Raw genomic sequence first — 25,136 nt, 5'->3', positions numbered from 1 at the left:
TATAATTTTATTGCACCCTAATGTATATTTTCTGTAAACCGCTTAGAACCTAACGGATTAGCGGTATATAAGAAATAAATTACATTACATTACATTTAATAAAATATAGCAGAATAATATTGCAACCATGTAAAGTTAACAGCAGTATTAAGAACCATCATCGCTGTCATTAACAAATGAGGAATTAAGTTTCAAGCACTCTTCTAGTTTTCTAGGCTCTTCACTCAGCCCCCCCCCTCCCTGCCAGTCTCTGAACCCAGCCTCCTTCAAGTTTCAAGTTTCAAGTTTATTAGGATTTTATATACCGCCTATCAAGGTTATCTAAGCGGTTTTTACAATCAGGTACTCAAGCATCTTCCCTCTCTGTCCCGGTGGGCTCACAATCTATCTAACGTACCTGGAGCTACGGAGGATTAAGTGACTTGCCCAGGGTCACAAGGAGCAGCGCAGGGTTTGAACCCACAACCCCAGGGTGCTGAGGCTGTAGATCCAACCACTGCACCACACACTCCTCCTTCCCTCCCTTCCCTACCAGGTTCTGCACCCTGTTCCCCCTCTGGTGGTCTAGTGCAGTGATTCCCAACCCTGTCCTGGAGGAACACCAGGCCAATCGGGTTTTCAGGCTAGCCCTAATGAATATGCATGAGAGAGATTTGCATATGATGAAGTGATAGGCATGCAAATTTGCTTCATGCATATTCATTAGGGCTAGCCTGAAAACCCAATTGGCCTGGTGTTCCTCCAGGACAGGGTTGGGAACCACTGGTCTAGTGGTAGGCTGGGACAGGAGGGATCCATCCTAGCCAACTAACAATTTTTTACCCCCATACTTTTTTTCACCTTTTTAAATCCTAGTGGTCCAGCGGTGTATCAGCATGAGCGAGCTTTCCATGCTCCTGCCCCACACTGAACCCCTTCCTCGCTAGACGGCTGCCTCAGATCTTGCAGCGCACAAGGCAGGAACAAACTTTTCGTTCCCTGAATAGCTGGCATCAGTCCTTGCGGGACTCGCAAAAACTGACAGCAGCCATTCAGGAGCAGTGTAGGGCCAGGCTGGAGCGCGAAAAGCTTGCTCCTGCTTTGTGCACCACTGGTTGTGAGATCTGAGGCAGCCCTCCAGCAAGGGAGGGGCTCAGCGCAGGGCAGGAGCATGGAAACCTCGCTCCTGCCAATACACCGCTGGACCACCAGGATTTAAAAAGGTGAAAAAAGGTATATACTGTAAGTTTCCCTGGCAGATAGCCAAGTGCTCACCTAAATTAGCTGGGCGGAGCACCTGGCTAAAAGATGCTAGGGAGAACACGGCACATCACAGTCTGTGATGCAATATTCACTCTCCATAAGACAATTCCACCCACTTTTGGGGGAAAAAGTGCATCTTAAGGAGCAAAAAATATGGTACATGTAGTGTTTGACCTTTGCATGACCCGTGCAGATATGTGAATTGCGAATTGCAGGGAGCAGAATTTATTTTATTAATTTATTAAAAATTTCTATACTGCTAACTAAACTAAATAGTTCACATAAGTTAAAAACATAATAATTATGACAAACTGAAATCAAAAGGTGAGAACTATCTATTCTTTACCAAAGAACTGTTAAGTCATAAGAATGCGGTGACAAACAATTGGGGTTTTTATAAACTGTTTGTTTTTTTTTATTGAAACCGATCAATACAGAATATTAGCATAAGAAGAAAAAAAATGTAACCATGACCTTTGTCTACACTCCTAGGTAAAGAAACTCCACTTTCTGGGCCTCTCTGGCCCTAACTCCAAGAACTCCTGAGACTTTGTCAAATACATGTATGTGTCTTCTCTTCAAACACCAATCAAATACCTTTAAGCTGCTGGATACTGGTCTCTGTTTTAAGCAAGGTCCCTCTGGCTCTGGAACTCTTTTCCCTCCTGGATTCCATTCCTGTGGGTATTCTGATTCATCCTACTTCTCCAAGGTTCACTTCTTTCTGCTCTTGAGGATTTCTTTTGTTTTACTTCTTATGCAAACATTTGGTTATCCAATGGCTTGATTAACTAAGGACAGAATGCTTTTTGGGGGGGCTTGGTTAGCCAAAGATAAGATTATGCTCCTGATTGCACTACTCATACATTTCAGAGTTCCCTTTTTATCACAAGGACTTCTCCTATTCGTACTTTACTAATGATAAACTCTTCCTAGCCTAAAGTTCTTAGGTTCTACTGCTACACAATATCAATTCATTCATTTGGAAGAGCCACAAGGTGTTGCTACATAATTATTATTTTTTTTATTAGTGATTGTTATATTCACTTTTATTTGCTGTACTTTGGTTTTGGATTTTGTGGGTTTCTCTTTCTTCTGCTTTATTTTACTATATATGGTGTATATATTTGTAATTTTGATTTTATTTTGATTTAATTTGCTTGAAATACTTTGGAATTTTTGTATGTTTTAAATCTTGGTTTCTGCCATTTAAAGGCAGACTAATTAAATAGCACTGGCTTTTACAAAGCTGCAGTAGAGGTTTCTACCATGGTCCAAAGAGGTAAAGGCTCCAATGCTCATAGAATTCCCTTGAGCATTTACCTCGCTGGCCCATGATAGAAATCTCTACAGTGGCTTTGTTACAGAATCCCTAAATATATTAAATTTACAATCCTAGTGCAGAACCCAAAAATTAGAGGCTTCCTGAAAGCTGTGGTAATTTATTTAATTCATTTTCCCCAAAGAGCTCAGAACGTGTTACAAGTTAAACATACATAATATACAGTTCACATGTTACAATTTGCACTGGGTTTTCCATAATTACAGTACAAGTTTATGATACAAGTTTTTATCCTAACTTGACACATACTAGGGGTCTAATACTAATATACAGTTTATAGGTTACAATTTGCCATAATTATCCTTACAGTGCAAGTTTCCAATACAAGTTTTATCCTAACTTGACATAGCTTATCAAACTATATAAAAAGGCAAATTTTAGAACCATATATTAGGACAAGAAAATTGTGCAATATAACTTCCTTCATGTAATCTGAATTGTACATTAAGGTTGTACATACCATTCACCAAATAGAACTGGTCCTTTTACTAAGGTAAGCGAATAGATTAGACCATATTTTGATGTTTCTTCTTTTAGACCATTGGTACAGTCATTAATTCTAAGTATTTTGGATTTCTGTATTATAGTTTACTTAGTGGGTTAGCAAAAAAATCTTCATAGACTCCACATCATACAAAACACGGCAGTCTGATTAATTTTCAATCTGAAAAAAGTAGATCATGTTGCACCAAAGACTACATTGGTTACCAGTCAAGGCCAGAATCGGATTTAAGTTTGGTTGGATTTGCTAATAAAGTCTTACATGGTTTAGCACCTGATTATCTTGTGGATCATTTTCTAGTCATTAATTCACAATGCCCAAGAGCTATTTTCAACGACTCCCATATTTTCAGGCAGTTTCTTGTGATAAAGAGTTTGTAAATCTGTTAGTTAACTTTGTCTCTTACCAGCAGTTCAAGAATTTATTGAAAACCTACTTATTTAAGAATTTTTTGTAATTTCTAGGTTATTTGTTTTTATTGCCACTGTTTCCATTTTCTTTTGTAAACCGCATAGAACTCCTAAGGTACTGCGGGATATAAATACATTTTTCTTATGTTATTTAGATGGGCTTTTACATAGCTGAACTGCTAAGGAATAGAATAGGCAGTTTAACCTGTAGCATGAAGCTTTGAAAAAGGACCCATTAAGTGTGAACTTAAACTATTAGTATGTGCTAAATGCTAAGAAGCCCAAAAGGAATAAAATGGGCTTCTTAACATTTAGTTCAAGCTAGAGAATGACACGGTGACAAAATTCATCACCGTTCCCATCCCCGCGGATAACCGCGGGAAATAAACCTATGTCATTTTCTAGTGTCTATTTCATCCTCTGTCCTTCTACACCAGCATTATTCAAAGCAAAGCTTGCGGGTCAGTGGTTGTGGCCATTCATACTCTGATTCTTCCCTCTTTCCTTAAAGAATGACATGAAGATGGTTTCCCGCGGTTATCCGCGAGGACGGGAACGGTGATGAATTTTGTCACCGTGTCATTCTCTAGTTCAAGCTAAATCCATTAGCACAAGGAACCGTTAGTAAACGGTAGTCTGTTATTAAAGTATCTAGTAGCACTACTAGAACCACTCAAAATTAACTAACTTAACAAATTAAGCAATGTACTAAGTTTACCTGTGGCTGAATTTTAGATAACAATGGCAGAGTTGTTTCAATTTCTTGAACATCTGGCTCAATTGTCTGCATTAACATGGATGCTGTAGTTGAGATAAACTGGTTTTGGAATTCTGCACCATGAGGGAACTAGAAATACAATAAATCTTTTGCTGACATTCAAAACACTGGACCTATAACTATCTCAAACAATGTTAAACCTTACACTGTATCATATGGCTCTAAGGAAACTATAGTGAGCTAAGACATAATTTATAAATATAGTAGCAAATATTAGAAGGAATACAAAAGGCATTTAAAATACAGTATTGGAAATGCTTTTGGGGGAAAAAACAAGTCATCTGTTATATTGCTATCTAATATTTAAGATTATTCTTCATTATTATAAGTAAGATACATGACCTGTACACAAACTAAGGGCTCCTTTTACGAAGATGCGCAAGGGTTTTAGCACCCGCACAAAATTACCGTGCGCTATAGGAGGCGGTAATGGCTAGCGCGCTCAGGAATTTAACACACGCTATTGCACGCGTTAAGGCCCTAGCGTACCTTTGTAAAAGGAGCCCTAAGCATCTAACGACAAAATGAATTTATAAAAATAATTTGGACCAGATTTTTTTTTTTTAATGAATGCAAACTGAATATTTTTCCACAGCTGTTCTGTAAAAGTTCAACATGACAAACTATGTCCCATTTATTGCACTGCAGGACTTGAGCAAATCTCAGTGTCTGTAGAATAATTCCCCCCCCCCCCCCTTTTTACAAAAGCATAGTGCATTTTTTTAGTGCCAGCCATGGCGGTAACAGCTCCGACACTCATAGGAATTCTATATATATCAGCGCTGTTACCGCCATGGCTGGTGCAAAAAAAAACAAAAAAAAACAGCGCTATGCTTTTGTGAAAAGGGGGGGGGGGGGTAAATTACAAACAAATACAACACATCCACCTAAGTGGCATAAATTCAAAACATTTGGAGAAAAAGGAGACCTCGGACATACACAACCATAAATCACAACAGAGAATCTTGCAAAAGCTATGGGGCTCATAATAATAATAATAATAAAAAAACCACGTTCAAAAAGTGGCCTAAATCAGTACTTGGACGATCAAAAAGCCAGATTGTCCAAGTACCCTGCCTCTAAATACCTTGAGCGAAAAGAGGAATTTTTATAGGAGGGGAAAGGGTGGGAGGTAGCCTGACCTAGACTTAGTCGTACAGCAAGTATAACCAAAAACTAACAGGTAGCCCAGTCGGAACTTATACGTTTTGACTTAAACCAAGTCAAAACAGGTATAAGTTCCGCATAGGGGCCGCTGAGCTGATTGCGGCTGCTGCAATCAGCTCAGCAGCCCCGGCAACATCCTCACCCCCCCCCCCCGCAACGATCGCGGCAGGAAAGATGCCTAATCTCCCCTGCCGCAATCGTGATCCCCCCCCTGAACTGCTGCGAACCACGGTAGGAGATTCTGTAACCGGTGTTTTTGACAGATGCCGGTTACAGAATCCAGCTTTTAGGTGAAGGACTGGTCCCTCCTTCGCCTAAAAGGTCTTGTTTTGGGCGTTTGGGACTTGGGCAATTTGTTTGGTTGATAATGTATTCTAAGGTTAGACGTAGTGGTGGTCTGGGCGATTAAACTGCTGAACGTAGAGGTAGGCCATTCTTCCCCCCAAAACCCCCAAACACTCTTTTTGGACTTTTTTTTTGAGAATGGACATTTTCCCTGCTGCTACTTTCAGCATTTAGGGCCTTAGACCATAAGGGGACTTAGATGTTTTTTTATTATGCCCCTCCATGTGATACAATCACAGGTCTTCTAAAGCAATTCATCTGAAATAAGCAATACAAAATGGAGGCTTTTGTTGGAATTATAATTTACAATCATTTTTAAGATAAATGTTTTTGAGATTAAAATTCATAAATGAGCTACATGAGTTATTAATAAGTAGTTATACAATTCTGTATTTTACTCACTGAATTGGTTAAATTTTTTTTAAAAACATCTGTGATTGCATTACATTGCCTTTACAAGATTCGCTATTGTAATTTGTGTAGATCTGAGGTCTCTGTTTCTCAAAAATGTTTATAGTTTATGCCATTTGAGTGAGTGTGTTCCATTAATTTCCATGATTAATGATAGATTAGATATTGCAATTTTAAATTTTTTTTGTTTTTGACTGTTTTTCCCCTAAACTTCCAACTCAGTTAGAACCAGGGCTCAACTACCTAGGGCTTTTTTAGTCTAGTCACTGCAAAATGGTACATGGCTACGATCATGCATTAATGCCACATCCAGAACTCTGCATTCCTGGGCCTCTACAGCATCGCAAGTCCTGCTTCAGAATGTGTCATTAATACTTTTATAGTGCAGAAGTAAAATAAATAATGTACATAACTTATAGATTCCAAAACAACACTTCTAATTTCAAAAGAAAAAAAAATGCACTTAGGACCATTAGATTGCCCCAATTATATTATGATTTTGTGGTATGAAAAGTAAATTAAATATATTAAGATAAAAAGGCTTTGTCATGCCATTCCCAAATTTCACATGTAAAGAAACAAAGGCCCCCTTTTACAACGCCACTGGAATAAGTACTGGAGTAATGTAAGTGACACATCCCACAGGAACTGAATGGGCTGAATCGCATTTGCTGCGTGGAAATCACTACTGTGACAACTTTTGCTCATATCTTTATGGAGATTTGGCCTAAGGACAATCGACTAATGATAGGGTGGAAATCTGACGCCACCTTCAGCAGGAACTAGGATAATACTCTGCACATATCTAATTTATAAAGTGGACAAGTCATCATGGTCAGGACGGAGCTTCCTTATTCTGTGGGTTGAAGCAACAGACATCATGAATAAAAACTTCCAGGTACAGTATTTAAGCAGAGAGTTGCTCAGGACAGAAATCTTACCCATCACCACCCATACCTGCTAAGATCTATTCATTCCATCCCCTTTCATCCCCACAGGTACTTTCAGCACTAAGAATGCCAAAAACAAAATACTGTATTGGGAATTTATTTTTAGAGCAAATTCAGTTTTTCTTAAAAGCTCCAACTATTTCAGATTAATCTTTTGGCACTGACATTTTGAAAAGATATATACACAGTACATGTTTACTCTAAGCTATTATACTTCCAGAATGGCAAAACCTTGATTCCCAAATAGCAGTGGAGTCGGTGCTCCAATAACTTCTCTCAGTGCATGCCAAGCCTCAATCAGGTCTCCAGCAGCTTCTCTCTGTATGTTCCAACTAAGCCTCATTTTAGCATTGCCAGAGATTATCTCATGGACCCAGAAATAATACCCATGTGTTTACCCACAATGACTGTTCCTGCACAGCTCTCTAGTCCAGATGTTCATAGTAGACTTATCAGCTAATGCCCCATAACTCTATGGGATACTTTGACTGAAGCAAACCCTACACAAATCTAAGAACTGGAAGCTGTACAGAAACAGGGTTGTTCTCTATATATTTAAGCTAATTGCCAATTGTTCAGACATAAACCCTAAAAATGTTAGCTTTTCATGGCCAGATTCTGAAAGATTAATACAATATCCATGGTCCAACTAACCCAGTTTCCAACAGTGGCCAATGCAGGTCACAAGTACCTGGCAGAAAACCAAATAGTAGCAACATAACATGCTACTAATCCCAGAGCAAGCAGTGGCTTCTCCTATATCTAGCAGACTATGGACTTTTCCTCCAGGAACTTTTTTAATTCCAGATATGCTAACCGCTGTTACCACATCCTCTGGCAATGAGTTCCAGAGCTTAACTATTCATTGAGTGGAAAAATATTTCCTTCTATTTATTTTAAAAGTATTTCCATGTAACTTCATCGAGTGTCCTCCTAGTCTTTGTACTTTTTGAAAGAGTTAAAAAAAAAAAAAAGGGATTCGCTTCTACCTATTTTACGCCATTCAGGATTTTGTAGATCTCAATCATATTCCCCCTCAGCCATCTCTTTTCCAAACTGAAGAGCCTTAACCTCTTTAGTTTTTCTTCATACGAGAGTTCCATCTCCTTTATCATTTTGGTTGCTCCTCTTTGAACATTTTCTAATTCTGCTATAACTTGAGATACAATGACCAGAACTGAATACAATACTCAAGGTGAGGTCTCCCTATGGAGCAATAGAAAGGCATTAGAGTACTCTTAGGGCTCCTTTTACGAAGGTGCACTAGGGTTTTTAGCGCACGCATAAAATTACCGCGTGCTATAGTGTGCCCTAGCACACCTTTGTAAAAAGAGCCCTTAGTCTTATTTACCATCCCTTTCCTAATAATTCCTAGCATCCTGTTTGCTTTCTTGGCAACCACCACCACACACTGAGCAGAAGATTGAATTGTATTGTCTACAATGATACCTACTGTAGATCTTTTTCTTGGGTGCCAACTCTCAAAGTAGGTCCTAGCATCAGGTAAACTATGATTTGGGTTAATTTTTCCAATGTGTGTCACTTTGTATTTGTCCACATTAAATTTTATCTGTCATTTGGTTGGCCAGTCTCCCAATTTCCTAAAGTCTTCCTGCAATTTTTCACAGTCCACATGAATAACAATTTGAAAATTTTTGTTTCATCTGCAAATTTAATCGCCTCATTTCCCATTCTGATTTCTAAATCATTTCTAAATATATTAAAATAGCACTGATCCCAGTACAGATCCCTGCGGCACTCCACTATTCACTCTCCTCCATTGAGAAAAAAATAACCATTTAACCCTACCCTCTGTCTTCTGCCCAATAACCAATTCCTAATACACAATAGAACATTGCCAAGGAACTTTGTCAAAAGCTTTCTGAAAATCTAGGTACACTACATCAACCAGCTCACTTTTATCCACATTTTTGTTCATGCCTTTAAAGTAAAGCAGATTGGGGAGGCAAGACTTCCCTTGGTTAAATCCATTAAACCAATGGGCTCTTTTACAAAGCTGCATTGCTGAGCAGCACAAGCTGAATTCAGAGCCACTTGTTCTATTCCTATGGGAGGTTTGGCATTTAGTGTGTGCTGCTTGGCATTATAGATTTGTAAAAGCCTGCACATGTTTGTCTATGCGTTCCATAATTGTATTCTTTATAATAGTTTCCGCTGTTTCGTCCAGCACTGAGGTCAGGCTTACTGGTCTGTAATTTCCTGGATCACCCCTGGAATCATTTTTTAAAAATTAGTGCGACATTGGACATGCTCCAATTTTCAGGTACAATAGCCAATTTTAGCGACAGGTTACATATTACTAACAGCAGATCAGCAATTTCATGTTTGAGTTCTTTCAGTACAATACCCTGGGGTGTGTGCCATTTGGTCCAGGTGATTTACTGCTCTTTGTTGATTTGGCTCAGTACATCTTCCAGTTTCACCGAGATTTCTTTCAGTTCCTCTGCATCATCACCTTTGAAAACCACTTTTGTACAGGTAGATTTCTTACATCTCCTTCTGTAAAGACCAAAACAAAGAATTCATTCAGTCTCTCTGCAATGGCCTTATCCTCCCCGAGTGCCCCTTTTGCATCTTTATGATCTAATGGTCCCACAGATTTCCTCACAAGCTCTCTGCTTTGATGTACCTGAAAAAGTTGTTACTATGGCATGTTTCTCTTCATATTCTCTTTTGGTCTTCTTTATCAATACTTTGCATCTAACTTGCCAGTGCTTATGTTGATTCTTAATTTGGATCCTTTTTCCATTTTTTTGAAGAATGTTCTTTTGGTGATAACAGTCTTTCACTTCACCTTTTAACCTTTGGTCGTTTGTTCTTCTTTCTTGCCCTCACACTGGATAGTAAATCTCCTCCACTTAAGCCCATAAGCTCTTGTGGACTTCTTTCTAGAAAGGAAAAGGATTGTACTATACTTTTGTAGAACACAGAAGTTTATTTTATGTATTTCAATGTGATATACCACCCTTCATTACCAAATATCAATTACAATTTTCTATGACATCCCCTTCAACATTTAGACCAGGAGTCCTCAACCCTGATTGGTTTTCAGGATTTTCACAATGAATGTGTGTGAGATTATTTCCATTCACTGCCTCCACTGAATGCAAATTGATTTCATGTATATTTATTATGGAAATCTTGAAAACCTGAAAAAATCTGCAACCCTTGAAGAATAAGTTTTGGGAACCCTGATTTAGGTTGCGAGTGCAAGAGATTTAGATGTTAGAGGAGGGAAATATTACTACTGTGCTTTCTATGTGAACTGAGTGGGAAATATTCCCAGTTTGTCAAAAGGATCATAGGTCCTTAATCTCTTCTCAGTTTCATTAAAGTTCAGAACATCAGAGATATGAGAGGATACACAAAGAATATTCTGTCTTTAGTCATCTAAAAGATGTGTTTTGATTCCTGGTCAGACCTTCAGTTCCCTGGTCCACAGAACTGGAGTTGCTGAGCAGCAGCATCCACAGGCCATGAAAGGTAATACGTATATAGAAATAAAACAAAAGTGTAAAGGAAATAAGGTGATACCTTTCTTATTGGACTAACAATGCATTTTATGATTAGATTTTGAAGGTAACATCCTTCTGGCTACAGCCACCGCCTTATCACACTATCACCCAAAGTCCCTCTCCCCATCCATGCACATTAGCCTCTCCCTCCCAGCACATACTGCTCCCTCTGATTTCTACTTCCCAAAAGCATCACTCTGCACTTCCCTGCATTGTATGTCAGTTGCCAGATGTTAGACCATTCTTCTAATATTTGCAGATCTTCTTGCATGTTTTCCACTCCCTCTGGGGTATCCACTCTGCTACAAATCTTGGTATCATCCGCAAAAAGGCAAACCTTACCTTTTAACCCTTCGGCAATGCTACCCACAAACATATTGAACAGAATCGGCCCTGACACCAATCCTTGAGGCACTCCACTACTCACCTTTCCCTCCTCCAAGCAAATTCCATTAATCACTACCCTCTGGCATCTGTCCATCAGCCAGTTTCTAATCCAGTTCACTACTCTGGGCCCTAACTTCAGCCTATCAAGTCGTTTAAGAACCTCCTATGAGGAATGTGTTAAAGACTTTGCTGAAATCTAAGTAAATTACATCTAGCGCACATTCTTAATCCAATTCTCTGGTCACCCAGTCAAAAAATTCAATCAGATTCATTTGGCAAGATTTAGCTTTAGTAAAGCCATGTTGCCTTGGATCTTGTAATCCATTAGATTCTAGGAAATTTACCATCCTTTCCTTCAGCAATGCTTCCATTATTTTTCCAATAACCAAAGTGAGGCTGTAGGGGTGTTTCCGTATTAGCACCTGAAGGTTAGGCCTCTCTGACATCATCAAGCCTGAACCATTGTCTGCAAGAAATCTTTCCAGCATGAACGTTGCAAGAAGAGAGAAAGAAGAACATCTTTGCTGTTTCTGCCTGATGCATTCTGGGTATGTACCAGAATGGTATTCGACTCAAGGACATCCATCTATGTCTGCATAATTAGACTGTGGGATTCTTGGGGGAGTTATTCTCCTATCCTGTTCTTATCTGTCTAATGGCGCCTGTGTCTACCAGCCGATATGAGACCTTACACAGAAAGGCTATTCATCTAAGTTCTGTTTCTGGATTGGTCCGAAGAAGTCATCTGACGAGATCCAAGTGAAAAGGTGCTAATTAGTTTTAGTCTGTGTTGGGATGCGAGGAAGCTCACATCTTATCACAGGTGTCCTGCACGCAACCTTTTCTTCAATAATTAAGACCTGAACAGTTACCTCGTGTGACTCTCTGCCTAAGAGAGAGTGAATCGGACTCTAAACAGCTCTGAATTCCAGCACTACAAGGAAACTTGTCTGCCAATGAATTATAGCCTTACACAGGGCTGACGAACACGTACCTGTAACAAAGGATTTCTTACATCTCCTGAAGCTAACAAGAAAGTTTCCATTTCACCTCATTTTCGCCAGAGGCCTAATCAGAGGGTGAGCATACGGAACTTATTATCTTATCAGCTGGGGTTAGATAAGTATATCCGATTGTGATATAGGACAAGGTTTGTAAAGCTACCTTGGTCATAACTGTAATCATTTGCTGCTAATCAGGGATTATTATTATTATAAGGAATTGTTTAGTGTTTAGTGTGTGTAACAATTAGTTTTACTTAGTTATCTAACAAGTGTATTGTGACAATTATGTACTGAGTTTCATGTATGTAATCAGATATTTTGTGAACAATATTTAGATATTGCAGCTGGCTTGTGAATTATATTTTTCTATTTTCATAATAAAAGTATTTCTCATTAGCCTGGGTCTTGTGTCGTGTAAACAGGCAATAAAGCTGAACCTGGATCAGCGTTTATGGTTTTCCCTAGACAAAACTAACAGACACGTAACTTGTTTATGTAACTGATTAGTATACCATAAATCTTGCTACAAGGCTTACTGGCCTGTAGTTTCCCACTTCCTCTCTGTGATCAGTCTTGTGGAACCTCTCCCATCTCTAAGGGTTTATAGAGTAAATCTTTATGAGAACCTGCTAGAACCTCTCTGAGCTCCCTCAGTATCCTGGGATAGATCCCATCCGGTCCCATGGCTTTGTCTATCTTTAATTTTTCAAGTTGTTCATAAACACTTTCTTCATTGAATGACACGGTATCCACTCTACTCTAGTGTGTAATTTTACCAGCCAATTGCAGTCCTCCAGAATTTCCTTCCATGAACACTGAACAGACACATTTGTTTAGCATGATTGCTTTTTCCTCATCACTCTCCACATAATGGTTCATAGCTTCTTTCAATCTTGCAATTCCATTTTTTGTCTCTCCTTTCACTAATATACCTCAAAAAATTTGTGTGTCCTTTTTTAATATTTCTAGCCATTTTCTCTTCCACTTGTGTTTCACCAGATGAATCTCTCTCTTGGTTTCTTTTAGTTTCATCTGGTATTCCTTTCTATACTCCTCTTCTTGAGTTTTTTAAAAATATATTTTACAAATGCCAACTCTTTTGCTTTTATTTTCTTAGCCACTAGTGTGGAGAATTATATTGTTTCTTTAGTTTTTATCTATTTTCCTCACATAGAGGTCAGTAACCATTTTTATTACTCCTTTCAGCTTGGACCACTGTTTTCCACTTCTCTTACGTCCTCCCATCCTATCAGCTCTTTCTTCAGATACTTCCCTATGCTACTAAAGTCTGCACATTTGAAATCCAGGACTTTGAATTTTGTGTAGCCACCCTCCACTTTAGCTGTTATGTCAAACCAAACCATTTGTTAGCTCCCACTCAGACATTAGAGACACTTTCACCATTTGTGAGCACCAGATCCAATATTGGGGTTTTTTCCTTATGAGTTCTGTCACCATTTGTCTGCGTAAAGCCCCTTAAAAGGCATCCACGATATCTCTATTTCATTCAGATTCCGCAGATGAAGCTTCCAGTCCACACCCAGCAATAGCTTCTCCTCTTTCTTTCTCAACTTTTGGATATTTGCCACCAGATCTTTATCAATTTAATGCGACTGAGTCGGATTAGACAACACCCACGTAGATAGAAGTTTCATCTTCTCTTTTCAATTCAATCCATATACCTTCTTCCTTCCCCTAGGCCCCTACATTTCAGTTGCTTTGATAGAGAGCTACTTCTCCACCTTTTCAACCATCACTGTCCTTCCTAAAAAGATTATAGTCTGGTACTTTTGTCTCATCCGTGGTAATCACTGAACCATGTCTCTGTGATAGCAACAATATCTAAGTCAGCCTCTAATATCAGGGCTTGCAGATCCTGATTTTTGTTGCTTAGATTGTGAGCATTTGTTGTCATTGCTTTCCAGCTACCATTTCATGGCAATCTCATTTTATGTATAGTTTTTTGTTTTGTCTCATTTCCTGTTGTATTGCTATGAACTGAATTGTTAATATTGTTATTTTCATTGCTGTCTTTTGTACCATATCTTGTCTTTTGCTGGGGGAGGGGCAATAGAACTGACCTGCATTCATGCACCATGCTACTTCTAGTTTAACTGCCTAGAAACATATTGCCTGAATTTCTCTGATTGGCTGCACCTTACTGTGGCAGGAAAAAGAATCCTATTATTATAATATAGTCTCTTGTTTTTCTATGTATTACTTCTATTTTCCTATGTATCTAAAGCCTTCTTGATGACATCAGGCTTTGAGCCACCTATTGAAGTTCTCTGGATTTTGTACTCTTTCCTTTCCCGTTCCATAAGTTGGCAATACCTCTGAAAAAGCTAGTCTTTACAAAAGGTTTAAACCCCTCCCCCTGAAAATCTTTCTGCGCTGCATGTGGGGTATTGTTTGCTAGGTCATTTGTTCTGAGGTGGATAATAACAAGGTTTGAATACTTTGTTTTTTCCCTAATTAGAGTTAATATTTGCCTGGTAGCTAAAGATCCTGGAAGGCATTTCACAATGTTGGGCTCCTTGTCCTTTGTTCCTAGGTTAATCCCTCTGATGATGGAATCCCCTAGAACCAATAATTTTCTGGTTTGAGCTTTTTTGTTTGTGCTTTGGGGGTGCTTGTCTTCATTAGTTACCTTCACTGGTTCTAATTCCACCTCAATTCTTTTTTCTTGCACATCACAATGCTCTAACAGAGTAAAGGAATTCTGTAGGTGCAACAATTGTGAGGGTGGATGCTTCTGTGTCATTTGCTGCAGTCTACCTGAATTTACTATGACCCATTGATTCATGGGTTGTTTTATTCTTTGAGGCAGTAGTAGTAAATTGGTATGATTCTGTGAGGTGACGGTAGCTGCTTTAATTGCATCCAATTAATGCTTAACTTTACAGAGTTCTTCTTTAATTATAGCAAGCTGAAGACAGAGGGGCAAGTCTTAAGCCTCCAGATAGTGTGCCTTGGAACTAAAGCACTACAATGGTTGCACTGAATATAAGTTATCTTGATTGGTTGGAATGGGGATTGACTGAATATTCTTGATCTGTCCATATATGAGTAGCAAACCCTGGGATGAGATAGACGGGTGGGACTATAAGTCCCAATGAGTCACCGAGTTCCCTATCAACAGTTCCATAGATACAAATACAAGTTCTGTTGAAATCTACCTTTTTTTAAATTCCAAATATCCCCAATAAATCTAACTAGCAGTTTCTGTGCTATAATCTCAACTGCACATTAAACCTTATAGCTACTTTCTAGTCTAGGTCCTGCAATGTAAAATAAACCTTGCCAGCAGTATGAAAGATAGCAGAATGAAAGACAAGTCAGTTTTGAAGAGACTATCCCATCTAATATACAGGTAAGAGCTAGGCTGAAAAAGGAAGAAAAGCTTTTGCTTTTTTTTTTCCAGGAGGGCAGGGGGTATAGAAGAAAAAAGAAATCAGAGGGTAAATGTGAAAAATCTAAAAAATGAATTAACAAGGAAAGACTAGAAAAAAAATAAATCTAAGTAAAATAAAAAATATATATACATATACACAAACTCACACAGTGACCAAAATTGTGGAAACAGCAGGCATTACACTTTAAAAAAAACACAAACCCCATGGCTACAACAACATATTTAATGCATAAATTTTTGACTAATAACAGAAACTCTGTAATCACTTAACAAGACCAGCATATTCGCCAAATTTCCCAAAAATAATGCTGTTCATAAGTCCCAAGCTAATAATTTGTCCAGTTATGCTATGACTTCATCAGTCTTACTAGTAGCATGTTTGATATCCCTTAGTTTTGATTACTACCTCACATCTTCTTGGCATGCTGTCCACAAGTCTTTGGAAACCTACAGGTGTTACGTGGAACGAAGTGAGGCATTTCTTGGTTGTATGGCATGGGGTACCAACCTGTTGAAAAATGAATGTTCAACTGGTACCAAAAACATCTCTGGCTGAGGGCAGGACCTCTTTTATGTATTTGTTAGCATTTATCACTCCATCAAGCACCTTCAATCGACCCACATCATCTCTAGACATACAGCCCTACACCATCACACTTGGAGCATGCTTAATTACATTACATTACATTAGGGATTTCTATTCTGTCATTACCTTGCAGTTCAAGGCGGATTACAAAAGAATTATCCAAGATAAGATCTTACAAATAAAGAAAAAAATTGGTCATTTTCAAAAAGAGTAAGAAATGGGTAAGGTTATTTGTTTGGGGTAGTTGGCTTTAGTGAGAGGTGGAGTTTGAGACTTGCAGTATTTCTTTTTTCAGAGTTTTCTTGAAGAGTATGGTCTTTATTTCTTTTCTAAAAGTCTTGTAGTCGAGGGATGCCATCAGTAGATTGGCGATTTGGTTGTCTAGTTTGGCTGCTTGAGTGGCCAGGAGGCCATCATATAGTTTTTTCCGTTTGACCTCCTTAATTGGGGGGTATGAGAATGGGGTGTGAGTTTTCCTATGTCTGGTTGCGGTGTTGTGGATGAGGCGGTTATTCAGGTAGTTTGGACTGTCTCCGTATAAAGTCTTAAATAGTAGGCAGTAGAATTTAAATTGTATTCTTTTTTTTTTTTTTTGCTGGGATCGGAAGCCAGTGCGATTAAAGATATGCTTCTGTAATGTGATCATGTTTCTTTAATGAGTAGATGAGTCTTAGTGCTGTGTTTTGGATAGTTTGTAGTTGTTTTGTTATGGTTGTAGGGCATGGGAGGTAGAGGATATTACAGTAGTCAAGTAGGCCTAGTATCAAGGACTGAACTATGAGCTAGAATTGAGTTTTCTTGAAGAATTTCCGAACTTGTCTTAAGTTTCTCATGACTAAGAATGACTTTTGTATTGTTTTATTGATTTGCGGTTGCATGGTGCAGCATCTGTAGATAGTTATTCCTAGCAGTTTTAGGGTGGTTTGTATGGGGTAGTTGATTGCGTTGATTTCAATGTTGGTTATGGTTGGTATTTTGTTTTCTAGGAGGATGAATTTCGTTTTATCTGGGTTCAATTTCAGTTTGTGATCTTTCATCCAGGTTGTTATTGATTTTAGTGTTTGGTATATTGTGTTCGTCATGGAGAGTTCAGGTTGATCGAAGGGTATGGGAATGGTAATGTCATCGGCATAGCTGTAGGAGATTATGCCTTGTTTGTCCAGGTGAGAGCTGAGGGAGGCTGTAAAGAGATTGAAGAGAGTCGGGGATAGAGGGGATCCTTGGGGAACTCCGCAGGGATTTGACCAAGGTTCAGATTTTTGTATGTCTGATTTTACTCTATAGGTTCTTGATTTAAGGAATCCTTCAAACCATGTGTATACTTTATCTGTGATACCTATTGTATCCTATTTGTATCCAGGATTTGTAGTAGAATGTTATGGTCCACCAAGTCGAATGCAGCGGTAAGGTCTAGTTCAGTGGTCTCAAACTTGCGGCCCGGGGGCCACATGTGGCCCACCAGGTACTATTTTGAGGCCCTCGGTATGTTTATCTTAATCACAAAAGTAAAATGAAAGTTTCTTGATCATATGTCTCTTTAGCTATAAATTACAATATTATTAAACTTAGCCAAAAGGAAAGATTTAGAAACTATGAAGAGTTTTACCACATGCAAAATTGTCATTTCTTTAATAAGACATTAACTATTTTTTCTGAGGCCCTTCAAGTACCTACAAATCCAAAATGTGGCCCTGCAAAGGGTTTGAGTTTGAGACCACTGGTCTAGTTGTATGAGCATCATTTTTTTTCCTGTGCTGAGATGTTGTCTGGCTGTGTCCAAGAGAGATCCTAGTAGTGTTTCTGTGCTGAAGTTGTTTCTGAAGCCGGATTGTGTGGGATGGAGTATGTTATGGTTTTCTAGGTAATTGGAGAGGAATTTGGCAACTAGTCCTTCTATTATTTTGACATAGAGTGGAATAGAGGCAATGGGTCTGTAGTTGGCTGTTTGGTCTATCGGTCCTTTGGGGTCTTTGAGGATCGGGGTGATGATGATTTCGCTGAAGTTGGTAGGGTAGTGGCCGTTTATTAGTGAGATCTGTATCCAGTTTAGAAGAAGAGCACGGAATTTTGTGCTGGATGTTTTTAGGAGATATGGTGGACAGTTGTTGAGGTCACAGGATGCATGGCTGTATTTTTTGTAGTATTTGTTGAATTCGGGCCATTGTATGTTGGGGAATTGAGACCATATTCTATCTGCTGCAGTAGAATCTCTATCTATGGGGAGAATTGTGAATTCGTTAGGATGGGTAGAGGTGTCATTGAGGGTAGCTCTTGCATTGGTAATTTTATTTTGGAAGTGTTCTGCTAATAAGAGTGGCTGAGGGGGGGTAGTATTGTTAGTGGTCAGGTAGGGTTTGGTGTCGGTTAGGGTTTTTAGAATTTGGAATAGTTTTTTGGTGTCTTGGGTTTCAGTGCCTATTAGGTTGGTGTAGTGTGCTTTTCTCTTGTCCTTTAATTGTGATTTGTATTGTTTGTTGATTTTTTCCAGGCGGATTTTGTATGATCTGAGTTCGATTTTCTCTCTAGTCGTCTACATTGTCTTTTGAGTTGTAGCAGTTCGGAGTCGAACCATTTATCTGATCTCCTGCTGGGTCTGGATTTGGTTTGCAGTGGGGCTAAATCATCAAGGTTGTTGGAGCAGTCTTTCCCAATGTAAGATGAAGTCCTCGGGGTTGTTTTCTAGAATAGTTTCATCTATTTTAGACCAGAATATGGAGGGTTCGATGTGTTTGCGTGAGGTGTATGTTACTTTATTGAGTTTTGTTATAGTTTTTTTTGTTGTTTTTGGCCCAGTTGATGTTGAAAGTGTAGGTGTAGTGGTCTGACCAGATGGATCTGGACCATGTTCCGTTAGATGTATGAATTTCTGTTAAGGATGGTTGGTGGGTCATGAAGGCTGCAATATCAAGTTGGTGGCATTTTTCATGAGTTGTTTGTGGATTTAGCATTTGGAAGGATAAGGCTTTGAGAAATGAGAGAAAGTTGTCTACTTGTTTGGATGATTGATCATCTAGGTGTAGATTTAGGTCTCCTAGGAGTAGGTTGTACGTTGCTATTAGTGAGTTTTGGTATATGAAGTCTTCCACTTCGGTTCTTGCTAAAGACCAGTTTCCCGGCGCTATGTAGCAGATCATGCAGTTTAGTGTGTCTTTTAGTGTGGTGCTTGAGAGTTGGCAAAGGTCCATGTACGAGTTAGATGTTTTCTCAATTATATTAAGGGTTAGATCTTGTTTGATTAAGATTGCTAGGCCTCCGCCTTTTTTTTTTTTATTTTATTTCTCATATACCGCTATACCATGAGGTTCAAAGCGGTTTACAATGAAGATAGATTAAAGATACATTAAAATAAAATAAATAAAAATGGTACTTTGGATTTCCCTAGCTGTCCCGAAGGCTCACAATCTCTGTAGACCACTGTAATTTTGTATCCTTGTGGGCAGACTTCAGTTATTCTGGGGTCTGAGTTGGAGGTTAGCCAGGTTTCTGTGAGGAAAAGACAGTCCAGGTTTTCTTGTGTTATCCAGGTTTTTATAAGCTCTGTTTTTGGACCTAGCGCTCTTATATTTAAGTAGGCGCATTTGAGTGTGGATATCTCTGTGTGATAGTTGTGAATTGTGTTTGGATATATAAGTGATTTGGTGTGCAGGTGTGGTTTAGTCTTAGTGTGTGTTGGTCTTCTTCTCCATGCTGTGGTAATGGAGTGTAGAGTGTTAGATTGTAGGTTTGAGTTTCTGTCACTTGATGTTCTCCTATTTTGGAAGAGAGATTTATTTATATCTGTAGCGGGTGTAGGGAGGAGGTTATTTGCTGCTGTCTTCCCGCTGGTTAAAAGAAGGATTAACAGTATGAAGTGCTGGGCTCATGAGGTTAGCTTCATTTTGGTTTTGGTTTTGTTTGTTTGTTTGGTGGTTGGTGAAAGGTGGTAGAAGGGTCTTTGGTGGTTTGGCTGCTGTTTTTCGGTTGGTTTTACATTTGGTAGTGTTGTGGGGGTGGATCGCTTCTTGGTTCAGCGTAGTCCCGTCGGGTGGGGAGGAGGGGCAGAGTGCGCTCCCACACCGGCAAGCCTCCATGCCTGCTCCTGGGTCCAGCAATGTCAGCCAAAGTGAGATTCAAATAAAGCAAAAAGAAAAAGAGACAAACTAAAAACGGGTGCTGGGAGACTTCTTGAGCCTTCCAACTGGCTCAGTGTCATCCTGTCAGGTGGGGGGGGGGGGAGGGGCAGAGTGCACTCCCACGCCGGCAAGCCTCCCTGCCTGCTCCTGGGTTCAGCGATGTCAGCCAAAGTGAAATTCAAATAAAGCAAAAAGAAAAAGAGACAAACTAAAAACGGGTGCTGGGAGACTCCCTGAGCCTTCCAACTGGCTCAGTGTAGTCCTGTCAGGTGGGGGGAGGGGCGGAGTGCATGGCAGTAGTACACTCTGGCAAGCAATCCTCACTCGGACCCCGATAAACATAGCGGACAATGTCCCTGTTAAATATGGAGATTTGGATCTTATCACTCCAGAACACCTTCTTCCACTGCTCTGTGGTCCAGTTGGCATGCCCTTTAGCCCAGTTCAAATGTTTATGACGTTGAACTGTGTAGAGGAAGGGCATTTTTTCTTGGGAATTCTTGCTTGCAGGCCTGCTTTCACCAGTTTCCGGCAAACTGTCCAGCCTGACAACACTACCCCTGTTTCAGTCAGTGACTTATTGATGTCAATAGCAGTTAATTTTAATTTCCAATTCTATAGAGCTATTCTCACTATCCTTCTATCACTCTGAGGGGTTGTAACCTTTTTCCAGCCCCTTCCAGCCTTGTTTTTGATCTTCAGAGCACTTGCAGAGTTTCAATACTCTGGTTGGTGACACACCTTGACCAATTTTGGCTGCAATCTCTCAGTAATTGTCTTTTCTTAAGGTTATGACTGTTGCTTTTTTTTTAGGTGACCAGTCAAATTTCTTCTACAAAATTCAGTATACAGCTGTGATTTTAGTATATTTAGACAATTAATATTAATTTAAAAAGCAATTTAGATTTTGTCATATTGCACAATGGACCTTTAGACAACACCCACAATCTGTGACAACAACATCAGAGCATCAAAACAATACACAAACAACCTACTGCACTGTATGTGCTCAAAATCTAAGCAATACATATCAAAAGAAATACAACCGATTGCTTACCTTTTTAATGTGAAATCACTAAAAGGCATTTCTAACTATAAAATAAACAAAATTACTATACAAATATTACCAGTAATGTTTATAAACAATTATCAAAGAATATTTATAAATAACATATGTTGCAGAATTAAAGTAAATGGAGCAACAGTTGAATAAAGTTCTGCAATCATAAAGACATGTTTCCATAATTTTGGCCACTAGAGGATAGATAGATAGATAGATGCAGATTTTGTGTTTATTATGATGTCACACTGCTGCAACTACATCCAACAGATGGGAACACTGAGGCGTGTGTATTTTTTTTTTTTTGGGGGGGGGGAGGCAGGGGATAGGGGAGAAAGCTAATATATGACAATCTAGGGGAAGGGAGAAAGTTCACCCCACCCTCACTAATTTGAGCTTCCTACCCTTGGCCTGCCTTAAAAAGTAGGCAACCTACTATGCCCTTCCCTTTGCTTTGTAAGGTAGAAAACTACATAATCAAGGATTTTATATATGTATCTGCCTATAGCTTTATGATTATAGAACAGGGTGGTGTACTGAGAACTAAACAGCATGGGAGATAAACAGATATGTTACTCTACCTGCGAGTATAGTACATGTTTACTGTGGGAAATTGAGCATGCTTAAGTTGCTTAACATCCTTAATTGCATTCAATTGATGATGAAAAAGCCTGTTTACAAAATCTCTTTTAAAAATGTTATTTACTCCATGGCTCTTAGGAGTTCACATTCCCACCGGTCCTTCCTTCCCCGAAAACCACAGAAGGGCTTCATCATGCTTTACTCGCAGTACTGTCTTTTCTTTCAGAAGCACAGGGAGAGAGCACTGAAGTTCCAGGTTTCTGACTTCCTAATCTTTCTTCACGAGGCTGCGTGGAAATCTTACCCATTTGCCATCCTTTTCAGTGGAAGGATTGGAACGTCTTCCTTTAGGCATGTTACGCCTTTAAGTGAGTACGAACGTCCCGCCAATCCTCTTTACCCTGTCCACAAATTTCGCTACGATTTCTTGCCCGGGAAGGTGCTGGTTTTTTTTAACAGCGGCTGCGGTTTGTAACTCCAACCTCTTGCTGAGACGGTCGCTTTTAACTGCGGGACTGAGGAGGCCAACCCCAGCTCCGCTGCCAGCGTTAGTTTATAAGTTACCATAGAAACATTCTGAAAGGTCATTTCCGGCAGAAGCCCCGCCTCTAGTCAGCATGTCTAAAGAGGCGCGCACAAGTTGAGTAGCTCGTCTCCAGGGTGCAGGGTTCTGGCTGGTCCTAATGGTAGGGAAGATTTTGTGTCGGAAAGGAAACCTAAAAGGGGCTGCTCGTTTTATGGAAAGAGAGAGAGGAAAAATTAAGTTCCAGCCCTACGGATCTGAACAATCTTGTAGTTTCTCGTCCTGGTTCATCCCAGTAGAGGAGGATAAGATGGCTGACTCTGTAGCCAAGGGTGGAAGACAGATGTTGCCACCTATTCTTCGCTTTTCTTGCTGTAGCAGTGAAAAACCTGGTCTTTCCCAGTCATCCGTGTAATCTGAGCCCTACTTCAGATTCAGACAATTTCTTTTGCATGGCAATATTGCATGTATGTCCAAAATAATACTTTTAGAGGTGAAGGTGATAAACAGTGGTGTAGTGGGGAGGCAGTTGGGCCCCTCCCCCCCAGCCTCCTCTCTGCCCCACACCTCCACATGCTCCTTCCCTGCCCCTCCTACTGCATGTGCCACTTTCACAGTACCTCTGTAACGTTGTTGGCCTGAGCTGTCATGCCAACATTGGCTCGTCCTCTGATGTCACTTTCTAGGCACAGGTCTAGGAAGTGACATTAGAGGAAGAGCTGACACTGGCACGATAGCAGGTTGGGGGTTGCTGCTTGTGGCAGGAAATTTATAGAGGTATTGGGGAAAGACAGTGGAGGAGGGGGAAGTGGAAAGGAGGATGGGTACCTGCGCCCTCCCCAAGACAGTGCCTGGGGGGACTGACCCCCCCCCCCCCCGCCCTTACTAAGCCACTGGTGAAAAACAATTTACAAAATAGTAAGTCCCATCCCCTTTCCCTTAATTCTGGTCTCCTTATCTTAAAAAAGATATAGCGGAACTAGAAACGGTTCAAAGAGCAACCAAGGTGACAAAGAGGATGGAACTCCCTCCTATGAGGAAAGATTAAAGAGGTTAGGGTTCTTCAGCTTGCAAAAGAGATGGCTGAGGGGAGATATGACTGAAGTGTACAGAATCCTGAGTAGTGTTGAACAGGTTCAAGTGGATTGATTTTTTTTTTTTCTCCATCAAAATTTACAAAGACTAGGAACACTGGATGAAGTTAAAGGAAAATACTTTTAAAGCCAATAGGAGGAAATATTTTTTCACTCAGAGAATATTTAAGCCAGAGGATGTGGTAAGAGCGGTTAACATAGCTGGATTTTAAAAAGGTTTGGATAAGTTCCTAGAGGAAAAGTCCATAGTTTGCTATTGATACAGACCTGGGGAGAGCCATTGCTTGCTTTCGTTTGATAGCATGGAATTTTTCTACTATTTGGGTTTTTGTCAGGTACTTGTGACCTGGATTGGCCACTGTGAAGATAGGATACTGGGTTAGATGGACCATTGGTCTGATCCAATAAAGCAACTTTACTTTATATAGTAAGGACAATAAAGACACTTCACATGATCTGGGACTGGTCCCTATTGTCCAAGCTCATTACTACTTATATTACCTGGTGTCTGGCAACTTTATAACTGCTCTTTCTTCTGTCCCCACCTCCCCACACACACACATTTCATTCTTTGGTGGAAGTTTCATTGCTGCTTTCAGCTTGCGAAAGGTACATCTTTGATACCAAAAGTCAGCAGCTGCCCCTCAGCTTTAGCTGGTGGGGCAGAGGTAAAATTATGTTATCCCAGGACAAGTAGGCAGCATATTCTCTACATGGACACATGGAACGCACTTCCAGAGGTTGTGATAGGCCAGAGCACAGTACAGGGGTTCAAGGAAGGTTTAGATAGGTTCCTAAAGGATAAGGGGATTGAGGGGTACAGATAGAAGCAGAGGTAGGTTATAGAAATGGTCAGGAACCACTTCACAGGTCATAGACCTGATGGGCTGCCGCGGGAACGGACCACTGGGCGCGATGGACCTCTGGTCTGACCCAGTGGAGGCAACTTCTTATGTTCTTATGTGGGTGCGTCATCCATGGAGCCCCGTCGCAGACAGCTTTTCAAGCAAACTTGATTGAAGATCTCAAGTTTGCTAGCACTGCCCACGCATGCGTGCCTTCCTGCTCCACTAGAGGGCGCATCCCCTCCTCGTGGTCTTCAGTTCTTAGTTTTCCGCGGAGCCAGAAAGCCCTGTTTCTCTTCTCTGCATTCTCTAAGTGCCTTTCTAGCACCGCGGCTTCTTCATTTTCATCGAGGAGTCGCTGTGCGTGTTGCTCATTACTAGTTTTCTTTGTTTTTCGAGTTTTTGTATTTTGCTTCGGCGACCGGGAGCGCCCGGTTCGCGGTGGCCGCTTGGCCTCGAGTGGCTGCGGCTGTTTTGCCTTATGTCCCGGCCTCTCACCGGGTTCAAGAAGTGCTCCCAGTGCGGGCGGGTTATATCCATCACTGACCCGCACCGCTGGTGTATTTTGTGCCTGGGTGCTGTTCACCCGTCGGATTCCTGCCCTCGCTGTGCCACGCTTCAACCTCGTCTTTGGCGACATAGGGCCAGGATTGCGGAGCTTTTTGCCATGGACACTGCTCCTGCTTCGATCCCGGTCTCGACCTCGGCTTCGGTCTCGGTCTCGACATCGGCCTCGAAGACCTCGGTCCTGGGAAAGTCTCCCTCGACCTCGAAGGCCTCGGCTCCGGGTGAGTCTCATCTTCCTCCTTCAGGTTCAGCTCAGCTACCGAAGAAGCCTTCCTCGA

General features: G+C 40.3%; 1 protein-coding gene across 2 annotated transcripts in view; it reads right to left on the bottom strand.

Moving 5' to 3' along the window:
- TEX36 (testis expressed 36) overlaps window positions 1-22,379 on the bottom strand; it is a 41,538-nt gene extending 19,159 nt beyond the window's left edge. The window contains exons 1-3 of one of the 2 annotated variants that reach the window (XM_033940649.1): window positions 22,134-22,379; window positions 15,896-15,997; window positions 4,215-4,343 (exon numbers count right to left, since the gene is read on the bottom strand). In XM_033940649.1, the coding sequence (XP_033796540.1) occupies window positions 4,215-4,343; window positions 15,896-15,997; window positions 22,134-22,184 (282 nt within the window). In that variant the 5' untranslated portion in view covers window positions 22,185-22,379. The remainder of the gene's footprint in view (window positions 1-4,214; window positions 4,344-15,895; window positions 15,998-22,133) is intronic. The other variant, XM_033940650.1, reaches the window with a different exon arrangement.
- Between the last annotated feature and the right edge of the window lie 2,757 nt (window positions 22,380-25,136).

Source organism: Geotrypetes seraphini, chromosome 4 (assembly GCF_902459505.1).
Source record: "Geotrypetes seraphini chromosome 4, aGeoSer1.1, whole genome shotgun sequence".
NCBI lineage: Eukaryota > Metazoa > Chordata > Amphibia > Gymnophiona > Dermophiidae > Geotrypetes > Geotrypetes seraphini.
Note: the sequence above shows the minus strand (reverse complement) of the source record. Positions and strands in the feature narration are given on the sequence as shown.